Here is a 10,550-nt window from a genome sequence, read left to right on the forward strand (position 1 = left end):
TATTTTATGTGTATGAGTGTATTACCTGCATGTAGGTAAGTGCACCCGTGTCGTGCAGTGCCTGTGGATGACAGAAGAGGCCATCGGATCCCCTGGAACTGGAGTTACGGACAGTTATTAGCTGCCATGTGGGTGCTGGGATTTGAACCTGGGTCTTCTGCAAGAACAGTCAGTGTTCTTAACCACTGAGCCATCTCTCCAGCCCCTCTTCTCTGCTTTTAAACAATTTAGATGACTGGTCATTGTTAAAAGTATCTGCTGGGAAGTGTTAATATCTCTATGACTATAATAAGATGCATTTTTCTACCAGTATTTCCAGGACACTTGGACTTTTCTAACTGGTGTTTTCTTCTCCCACCTCCCCTTTCTCTTCTACTTTGCTTCTAGTTGCATGGTTTTTTGTTTTATCAACAAAAAGGAAATTTTATCTTCTTTTTATGGAGAATTGAAGATTGGTAACAGATAAAACTTCATGTAGCTCTGTAGACAAAGTATTCAACAGGTTCTAAGGAAAGAACAGGTTAAACTGGAGCACATGGGCTCTGTGACAGAGGTGTGGCCAGCAGAGAGGGCTTCTCCACAGAGTTGAGGTGTCGGAAAACTTGCTTTGGATTGTCTCTGCTGCAGCTTCATCTCCATGATAAGGTGTTTGTCATCTAGCTTGCCTTGTTGAGTTTCTGAAGGACCCGAAGCTGTTGTGCTCCAATGGCAGACTTCTAAATAGTGCATCATAAAGAAAATGAGAAGTGCTAAATGGGAAAGGTACCTTAGGAAAGGAAATGGGATAGAACTGAAAATTTTAGTTTATCTACTTACTTGAAGACTTTGAGACATCTTTGGACAGCTTAAAAATCTGTCAAGTTGTGTTTCAGGAAAGAGCTTTGGAAAACTTTTTATCTGAGTTTTGCCATATTTCATAGTCATTCTCAGTTTTTATGGCCATTAAGTCTTTCTTGATGAAATTCTTGGATTTTGGTCACTGCAGAAACGTGAAGAGGGCTGGTGGGTTGTGATTGGAGATGCCAAGTCCAACAGCCTCATCTCCATCAAGAGGTTGACCCTGCAGCAGAAGGCCAAGGTGAGTGTGTGCACTGGCTCCAGCATCTATCCTGGGTGGGTCAGGTGGATTGCCTCCCCCAGGTCCATGCCAACCCGATTTCTGTCTCTTCTCTCTAGGTGAAACTAGACTTCGTGGCCCCAGCCACAGGTGCTCACAACTACACCTTGTATTTCATGAGTGATGCTTACATGGGATGTGACCAGGAATACAAATTCAGCGTGGATGTGAAGGAAGCTGAGACAGACAGTGACTCGGATTGAGTCTGAGGCATTCTCTCATGTAGAGGAACATTGAGCTTTTTTAAAAACAAGTAAATGGACATGTTAGTTTTGGGAATCTTGATTTTGGAGACAAGTTCTGTCAGCCTGAGGTCTAAGCAGTAAGTCTGCTGCTCTCCTAGCCCACCTCCACTAGCCTTCCTTCCCACTTTAGACCTGTGGTCTAGGCCTGGGTCCAGTGTTTTCAGGTGTCATGTCAAGCATAAACTGTACAGTAGTTTTAGGAATGCTCTTTATAGTTCCTTTTGAGTCAGACATTCTAATAAATAACTTGGAGAAACCATGTGTCCTTACAGTAATTTTAAATTTCTCCAACCAAAGGCCATGGCCAAAGAAAAAATACCAAAACACTCTTTTTGGCCATTGAACCTCTAAGAGTACTTGGAGGATGTACTTGCCCTTTAGTTGGGTTTACACTGGCGATGGGAACGATGTTAGTAGCTTCTCTTCAGCCAGGCTTATGACTTTGGCCTCCTTCCTAGGATGTGGGCACACACAATGGCATAGCCAGTGGCATGATGGCAGGAGCGGACTCTAAATTTGGCCAGAGATTACAGGTTAGGGTCTCTCAAGGTCTTTGGGGAGTGGGGTGTGGAGTTGGGTTAAGAGGCACCAAGTAGCTATGACTAGATAAAATGTTCTGTTATCAACACACTCATATACAAAGTTAGAAGTTGATTATGTAGGACTCTTTCCCCTAGGCCAGCAGTTTTCAAATAATGATCTCAATACCTCTTTTCCACTACAGAAAATGAAGAACCCCCAAAGCTTTTATGTCCTATTCATTGGTGTTACTGTATTAAAAATTAAGTCAGTCTATTTAAAAATAGCGTCTTTGAGGAGAAACTAATTCCAAGAGGAAAGTAGTATGGTAGTTTTGCAGTCACTTTAAGGTCTGGCATGCTAGAAGCCAATCAGGTTCCTTAGACTCTTCTATATTCAAGTTTTTAAATAGCCTTTTCAGGTCATCATGGCTATTTGCTACTACACCAAGACTATATATGGAGGTTCCCTAAAGGCATTGTAGGCTCTGAAGCTTCATCCATGCTTCCTTGTACCACTAAACCTATCACCCTGCCTTGGACTTGGAACCACTTATACCTGAATGATTTTGTAACAGTGCATTGGTCATTTGGAAACTGATTCACTAGATCTTCCAGATGTCCGATGCAGTTCCCCACTCATTTGCTAATTTCACTGCCCCTAAAGATTGTGGTTGCAACGCAAGTTTTCAGAAATTGTAATTTTTGCTTTTAACTTTATTATTAGCAGTGAACACTGTTAGTGAAAGGGTCATTCTATTCATTTTTCAAAAACCCAAATAGCCAAGCCTAAATGCTATGATTTTCTAGTTATTTCTGATAAAAACAGCATGCCATGAAGAATAGCTAACACAGCTTGCAACTCAACTGCTGAACTGCTTTTTCTCAAGACCACCATACTTCAGTGTGCAGAAGAGCTTTATGCATGTCTCCCATTTTGTCAGCTTCAGAAGTGTCCTCAAGGGTCAATATTAATGAATCATTTTTATTGCTTCTACCAAGAACATGTCTAACTCAAGTTGGCCTTTCTACTGTGGATGTAAGGTAGTGAAGACTACTAGTTCGGTGCCACCGCCTAGATGGTACCACGGTGCTGACCCTAACTGGGTCGCAGACTCCAAGGATCTGCAGATCATTCTGACAACCACTGCTCTAGATACTACTGCCTCAACTGTCTTTCCAAAAATCTCAGGTCACAATTTTTACATTACAAAAAATTAAGCAAAAGCTACATCTTTGAAGACAACCTTTACAAAACCCCATTCATCTCAAAAGATGGAAGAATATTTTACATTAAGCACTGTTTTTCAACCTTTCCTCTAATCATTACTTCCTTAAGGGACGTTTACTTCACATCTTAATCATCCCCCACCCTGAAACACCACCACAGGTTCATGGCATAGGGGAGTGCCGTGGTCTTTTAGAGGGCCATAAGCTATTCTCTTCTGTATTTTCTGCTATTCACAGGATTAGTTTGCTCCCTGCTGACATATGGCCTGTGACCAGTAATAATTCTCCCTTTAGGGGTTCATGTCTTTCTTTCATATCCCTAGTTGCTACCGTAGCATAGTATCACAAGAGACGTGAGAGTTTTCTAAGGGAAAACAGACATGTTTTTTACTCTGAACAAACCTAGATGGGGGGGGGGGAGAACACCTATTTTTGAATGTTGTCTTTTGCTTTGTTTTTTGAGATAGGGTCTCATGTAGCCCAGGCTGGCTTTGAACATGCTATGTAGCCAAACATAGCATTGAGTTTCTTTCTGATCCTCCTTTCCTTTTAAAAAATTTTTTTAGTCTTTTTGAGATGGTATCCCTAGAGCCCCAGCTGGCATGGCACTCACTATGTAGACAAGGCTGGCTTCAAACTTAAGAGATCCGCCTGCCCCTGCCTCCCTAGTGCTGGAACTAAAAGGCATGCACTACCCACATCCAGCTGTCTTTGCTCCTTGAGTGCTGAGAGATGGGCATGTACCATCACAACTGGCTCAAGTGGGACTTTCTAGAATTTGGGAAGGCAGGATCTATTTCAGACTGGAAATATAAGAAACTGGGGCAAGTTGGATTAGTTCTTTAAAGCTTACAATTCCAGAAAGGTCTGAAACACACTCTCGTACATATATGTACAATGATTATAAATACTATATTCACCCCCAAAATGTAACACTGCATTAAGTCAAGTGTACTTTGTGGCACAACATATTGATGTTCCATGGCTCTATTCCATGGCTCCCTGATGTCAAAGGAGGGAAAATAGTAAATGGTCTTGTGGCTTCAACACGTTTGAACTGAAGACAGCCATGTTAAATGAAGGTCAAGGATGCTTCTCTAGGGCCTCAGTGACTGCCAAAGTCTTATAACAGTTTCTGGGGAATCGTGACTCTCCCAAGTCAAGGTGTAGCTCCAAAGCTTTCAGGGCGCTGATACTTCCAGAAGGCCACTTCCCCATCGTCACTACAAGAAGCAAGGAGTCCCGGCTCCTTGGGGTTCCAGGCCACACAGTTGACATCCTGGGAGTGGGCCTGGCCCTGGTGGGCGGTCAGAGAGAAGGTAGGCTGCTGTGGATCTGAGTTGGGATCCTCCTCAAACACCCGGATGGCATCATCTCCGCAAGCTGTAGCCAGGGCCCCTGTCAGCTGACACCTAAGAGGACATGCACATCAGTGGGTACACAGGTGGCTTCTGTTTCCCCAACTGGCCAATTAGGTAGGTAGACTTCTTCCACAGACCATAGTCTGTTCTCTCCCTAAACCTCAGGCCTCAGCTAAGTCTCTCACAAAAGAGCTTCCCTAAATAGGATCCATCAGTATTACCCTCCTACTCTTCAGGTATTTCTGCTTAATTGCCCCAGGATAATTAACCTAAAATAATACAACTAAACTACACAAAAGTCTAAAGCTCACTTTGCCCACTAGGCCTGACTTGCCCACGTCCTTAAACTTTTGAAATTGACAACTTTAATTTTTTGTTTTATTTCTGGTTTTTTGTTTTGTCTTTTTGAGACAGAGTCTCCCTGCAGCCCCAGCTGGCCTGGAACTCATTATGTAGACGATGCTGGCCTCCACCTCACAGATCCATCTGCCTCTGCCTCCTGAGTGCTGGGATTAAAGGCATGTGCTATCATGCCTAGCCTAAGAACTTGAATTTTTACCACAATTAAGTGCACTTTAAAAAAAAAAAAAAGTTTTTATGTGTATGCGTGTATTGCCTGCATGTAGGTAAGTGCACCTGTGTTATACAATGCCCGTGGAGAACAGAAGAGACTGTCAGATCCCCTGGAACTGGAGTTTCAGACAGTTGTTAGCTGCCATATGGGTGCCAGGATTCAAACCTAGGTCTTCTGCAAGAACAATCAGCATTCTTAACTGCTGAGCCATCTCTCCAGCCCCCACCATCATGTTTCTTACAGCCTACCCAATCAAGATTTCATCAACAAGTAACGTTACTAAGTGACATGCCAGTTGGTATGAATTGACAAGCACAGCCCCAGCAGCATACTTCTTCCTTGTCTCTCTTTAGTGCACACCAGGGGTTGGGCAGATCGCTTCACCCAGGCATCCCACAAAGTAGGTGGGTTGCCTTAGGGGCAACCTTTACCTGCTCAAAAATTTGTCTCACATTAGCAGTGAGGACTCGGGCATCACCCTGAATCATTATTTTCCTTACTCATAAGTTTAAGGCATTTTAAGTGCTTTTTTTTTTGGTCTTTTTGAGACAGGGTCTCCCTGTAGCCCTAGCTGTCCTGGAACTGTGTAGACCAGGCTGGTCTTGAACTCACGGAGATCCACCTATCTCTGCCTCCCGAGTGCTGGGATTAAAGGCAGGCGCCATCACGCCCGGCGCTTAAGTTCACTTTTTAAGTATTTTATTTATTTAATGTTGTATGCGTGTATTGCCTGCATATAGGTAAGTGCAGCACCCGTGTTGTGCAATGCCCTTGGAAGACAGAAGAGGCTGTCAGATCCTCTGGAACTGGAGTTATAGAAGTTGTTAGCTGCCATGCGGGTGCTGAGATTCGAACCTGGGTCTTCTGCAAGAACAGTCAGTGTTCTTAACCACTGAGCCATCTCTCCGGCCCCTTAAGTGTACTTTTTAAAGTCAGGAACTCATTTTAAAACAAGCATCGAAGACTCTCTCATTACTTGCCACTATATAAAACTTCTGAATGTGGAATGCTCAACTACATAGCTATCCATTTTAAGTTACAAAACTAGCAAAAATTCCAGTTGTCTAACAATGTTTGAGAACAAGTTTATTTTTAAAATATTTATCCTTTTTTATTTATGGATGTGTGTGCGCGCCTCTAGAGGCCAGAGGACGATGTGGGATCTCCTAGAGCTAGAGTTACAAACAGTTGTGAGGTGGCTGGCATGGAGTCTAGGAATCAAACTTTGGTTGTCTGAAGAGCAGCAAGTGCTCCTAACTGTAGAGCTATCTCTCCAGCTCCTAGTAAGTTTTTTTTTTTTTTTTGTAATATTTTATTTATTTAGTGTATGCGTGTAATGCCTGCATGTGTGTTAAATGCAACTGTGTCATGCAATGCCTGTGGAGGTCAGAAGAGGGTGTTGGATTCCCCTGGAACTGGAGTTATGGACCATTGTTAGCCACCATGTGGGTGCTGGGAATTGAACCTGGGTACTCTGCAAGAGCAGCTAGTGCTCTTAACCACTGAGCCATCTCTCCAGCCCCCGAAAAAGGTTATTTTTAAGTAGCCAAATGTGGGAATGACTTTTCTGGGAATGCCTCCTGTCTTACCTAACCTTGTAACCAAAGTTAATCTTATGTTTTGAGATCACTTAACACTGCCTACTCAGTCTTCCTTCCTACTGTGTAACCAGCTTATTTAAGTCTAGGTAGCCTTTAGGAAAACAATGTTCCTAGGGATTGGGCTCCTCTTGTAATCAACTTTTACAAGCTAAACTGTTAAACACATAGCTTTAATCTTAGATTATGTTCCCTATTTCTCCCTCATGACCCTTCCTTGCCTGACCCAAAATACTGAGGGGGGGGGTGGTGTGTGTGCGTGTGCGTGTGTGTGTGTGTTGTGAAAATAACAGCGCTGGGGAATTATCCTCAGTTTATGTTGCAAACACGTGGGCTTAGGTTGATAACACCTGTGGTTTTCTATGTTGTTCTCAGTCAGGAGGGTCAGAAAAGGCAAATTCTTCCCTAGTAAGACAAAAGCTGAATGTACTGTTTGTACATTCAATAAAGTGAGTATGCCCCTTGTTGGAGGAATAGCTCTGAGAATAGATTGGGCTCACACTTGTTTTAAACAACTCTAAGTATTAGACTGTCTGTGTTCAGGCACCACCACATTGTGGCATTCAGCACAGCTAAATACATACTAGAAAAACTCCTTAGCTGAAAGCTAAAAACATTTCAATTTCTGCAGTAAATGCCACTAACTTAGCCTTTGCTCAACAAGTGGGACTAATTCTCCATGAAGTCAAAATGGAATGGGACAATGGTATACTTAAGTTCAGTTTTGTGGGATAGCTGTTCCCAAACATTTACTAATAAATAAAGCTTGGATACACAACAGCCTTTTTGCATGGTTTAAAATTATTTCCTAGATCCAATTGTCAGGTCCAGAATTGTCCTATAACCTACTGTCCTGTAAGAATGGTGCAGCTTTTCTAGTCTTCCTAAGAGTAGAGGAGTTAACTGTTACCAAACCACAAAGATCCTAGTTACACACTCACAGATTCAGGGACTGCAGAGATGACTCAGCAGTTAAGAACACCCACATTTGGTAACTCCAGTTCCAAGGGATCCGACACCCTCTTCTCGACTCTGTAGGCTTTGTGCAAAACACTCATATACACATAAATTTAAAAAAGAAAGAAAGCAAATTCAATGACTGACTCAAGACATTTGATGCTGTGTGAAATCTAAGGGCTGGTGCTGCCCTCACAACCTGGGATCTTATCCCAGAAACACACCTAGATCTAAGTTGGCTTTGTACTCCTAAGAACCCAAGGTCAGCCAGCTCTAAACCAGCATGGCATGCCTGATCTGAAACAGAGGTGGTGGAGCTGCACAAGTCATGACATCTCTAAAATCCCTGCCATAGGAGGTAGAGAAGGAAGTCTTACCAAGTAATGTCATAAATGGTCCTGGAGTGGAAGCCCGACAAAGTGCAGATACATTTCCAGGTAGGGTCAGAGCTGCTGCATGCCACCCCTGCACGACAGACTTCTCTTAAACCCAAGGCATGTTTATGTCCTGGACACCTCAGGGGACTCACTGTACTACTGTAGAGAACATAACTTGCCCTTCCTTCCCTCATCCTCAATCCTTATCACCAACCTTCTGTACCCACCCTCCTTATCTGCCTTACACACTGTGGCCACCCAAGAATTCTGGAAAGGAAACATCCCTGTTCCACTGTAGGTTATATTTAACCTGCCTTTTAACACCACCCTTCAGCCAACCCAACTGACATCAGTTCTCCCCAAGCATCCTGCCTCAAGGAACCTGTTCCTTACATTTAGTCTAGGTATTCCCACCAATGCCAACTCATACTGCTGGGCTTTCATTAGAGATTCTTGTGTTACATTCTTCTCCTGTTAAAATTCTACAAGCCCTCTCAAACTTGGTCAAAAGGCCCTGCTCCACACAGCTTTTCCCAGTTCTTGCAGCATTTCTCTGCAGATCTTGTGGCACAGATTACTTTTTCTTCAACTTGCTGTGATTCAAGGATAAGTCTTGATAGAGAATAAACTTCTCAAGAGGAGTCTCCTTTAGCTCTACTTTTGGACCCTCACCTTGTTCATTGCCTGGTAGATACTGGCGCCAGATACGCACAGTACGATCATCACTGCAAGATGCCAAGCGCTGGCCACTGGGGTCAAAGGCCAAGCTCCATACAGTGGACTCATGACCTTCAAGGGTGGCACAGCAGACCCAGTCATCCTCTTCTTCCCGGTATAGCTTCACTGTATCATCATAGCTGGCAGAGGCTAAAAGCTAGGAAAGGGAAGAAGGCCTAGTACTTGTCTGTATGTCCCAAGAAGTACTTGTGGTTCCAATACTAAACCCTGCCAAGATAGGACAGGACAGCCCCAGGGTTCAGTTTTCATAAGGAGACTACTGATTTTTAGTCAGAGACCCCCATAAAGTGATGTTGAAGCTGAAGGGTATGGGGCAGATGGCACAAGCCTCCACACAAGGGTTCTGCTCTACCTTGCCCGACTCTTACCTCCTGGCTTGGGTGCCAAACTACATGCTTGACATCCTGTGTGTGAGAGTTGAGGACACTGACACATTCATACTCATCCTCTTCATCAACTGTGGGAGAAAATAAAAAAAGCTGACCCTGTTGGGACACGGAAGGAAGTCAGCGAGTTCTCCACACTACCTAGAAGCACCTGGACTCACCTTCCCAGACCCACACACTCTTATCTCGGCTGCAAGTGGCCAAGAGGTTGCCAGATGGGGCCCAAGCCACTGACTTGACCTCATTTTCATGGCCCTCAAGAGTGGTTACACACTGAAAGGGGAAAGGAATGAGAGTTAAAGTCAGTTAAGAGTCCTAGACCCTAGTCAAAAATCTAAGGTCACGACTTTGTTGTTTGAGACATCTCTGTAGCCCAGGCTGACCCTGAACTTGTGTCAATCCTCCTGCTTCCGTCTCCCAAGTGTTGGGATTACAGACTTGAGCTACCACACCCAGCTACAGTTTCTATAATATAAAATTAAGTAAAGGTTGGAACCTTCTGGCCAGTACAGCCCAGGTTGGCTCAGGTTACCGACCCGCCCTGGGGAACAAAGAGAAAACAACCTGCTCCCATCCAGTCTCCTTACCTCAAAGTCATCTTGGTTCTTCTTCCAAATGCAAGTGGTAGCATCAAAGCTGGCAGAGGCCAAGTAATTTCCGCAGGGGGACCAGGCCACTTTCCGAACAGTACGCTGATGGCCTTCAGAAAGGACAGACTTGCAGATCCAGTTGTCACCTACAGGCAGAGGACAGGAAAGCTCCAGAGATGAGTGTACACGATGGTACTAGCGTACCATAATGTGCTTCAACAACCGACAACTAAGTGGAGCCCTGTTGGGGAACAAAGCTCAATCACCCTTACAAAGTTGTAGCAGCCAACTTCCTCTAGAGGTATTCTACAAACAAATCTGAGACCTCACCCTCTTAATGTAAAACTGTCAATGTCTCCTAAGGGCTTCAAATTGCTCTGCAGACCATTTCCTCTCATTTTCCTGCTTCAGAAACGAAGCCAGTTCTCGCAACAATCCCAGCCTGTCGACGTTTGCACACTCCTTTCGCTGAAAAAACCTTAGAGTGGCGTCTCCCTCCGGACCAGGGTCGCGAAGCTAGGCTGGGCCTTACCCTCGGTGCCCCATATGCGGATTCTCCGGTCGCCGCCGCACGAGGCCAGCAGAGTCCCCGCGGGGTTCCAGGCCAGGAACCAGCAGCGGGAGTCCGGGTGCGCCGGGACGCGGGCCTGCAGCATCAGCGAATCCTTCATGGCGGTGGGCGCAGAGTGAGAAGGACGCTGGCGGAAGCAGCGCGCCGACGCGGGGCACACGGTGCTCGGGTCCGCGGTGCACACAGTAGGACCTCACAGCCCACCAAAACTCCCCTTCCGCCCCAAGGTCGCCCTGGGAACTGAAGCGCCCCCTACTGGGCCGCGCGGCCTTCTGGGACTTGTAGTCA

General features: G+C 44.9%; 2 protein-coding genes and 1 non-coding gene across 3 annotated transcripts in view; 1 reads left to right on the forward strand and 2 right to left on the reverse strand.

Moving 5' to 3' along the window:
* Snrnp200 (small nuclear ribonucleoprotein U5 subunit 200) overlaps positions 1 to 1,621 on the forward strand; it is a 32,777-nt gene extending 31,156 nt beyond the window's left edge. Inside the window, exons 44-45 of the mRNA XM_008838112.2 lie at positions 986 to 1,078; positions 1,177 to 1,621. Coding sequence (XP_008836334.1) covers positions 986 to 1,078; positions 1,177 to 1,320 — 237 coding nt within the window. The 3' untranslated portion in view covers positions 1,321 to 1,621. The remainder of the gene's footprint in view (positions 1 to 985; positions 1,079 to 1,176) is intronic.
* A 1,958-nt stretch (positions 1,622 to 3,579) lies between these two features.
* On the reverse strand, positions 3,580 to 10,540 carry Ciao1 (cytosolic iron-sulfur assembly component 1). The gene is made up of 7 exons (XM_008838122.3): positions 10,224 to 10,540; positions 9,689 to 9,837; positions 9,263 to 9,374; positions 9,084 to 9,172; positions 8,650 to 8,851; positions 7,978 to 8,065; positions 3,580 to 4,522 (listed from the first exon to the last, which is right to left on the reverse strand). Exons 1-7 carry the CDS (start codon positions 10,360 to 10,362, stop codon positions 4,270 to 4,272), a joined length of 1,032 nt encoding a protein of 343 aa, XP_008836344.1. The 5' UTR covers positions 10,363 to 10,540; the 3' UTR covers positions 3,580 to 4,269.
* On the reverse strand, positions 5,413 to 5,562 carry LOC115071293. The gene has a single exon (XR_003850392.1). It is a non-coding gene; the product is annotated as a U12 minor spliceosomal RNA (small nuclear RNA).
* Positions 10,541 to 10,550: the final 10 nt, after the last annotated feature.

This window comes from Nannospalax galili, unplaced genomic scaffold, assembly GCF_000622305.1.
Source record: "Nannospalax galili isolate Female #2095 unplaced genomic scaffold, S.galili_v1.0 scaffold1311, whole genome shotgun sequence".
NCBI lineage: Eukaryota > Metazoa > Chordata > Mammalia > Rodentia > Spalacidae > Nannospalax > Nannospalax galili.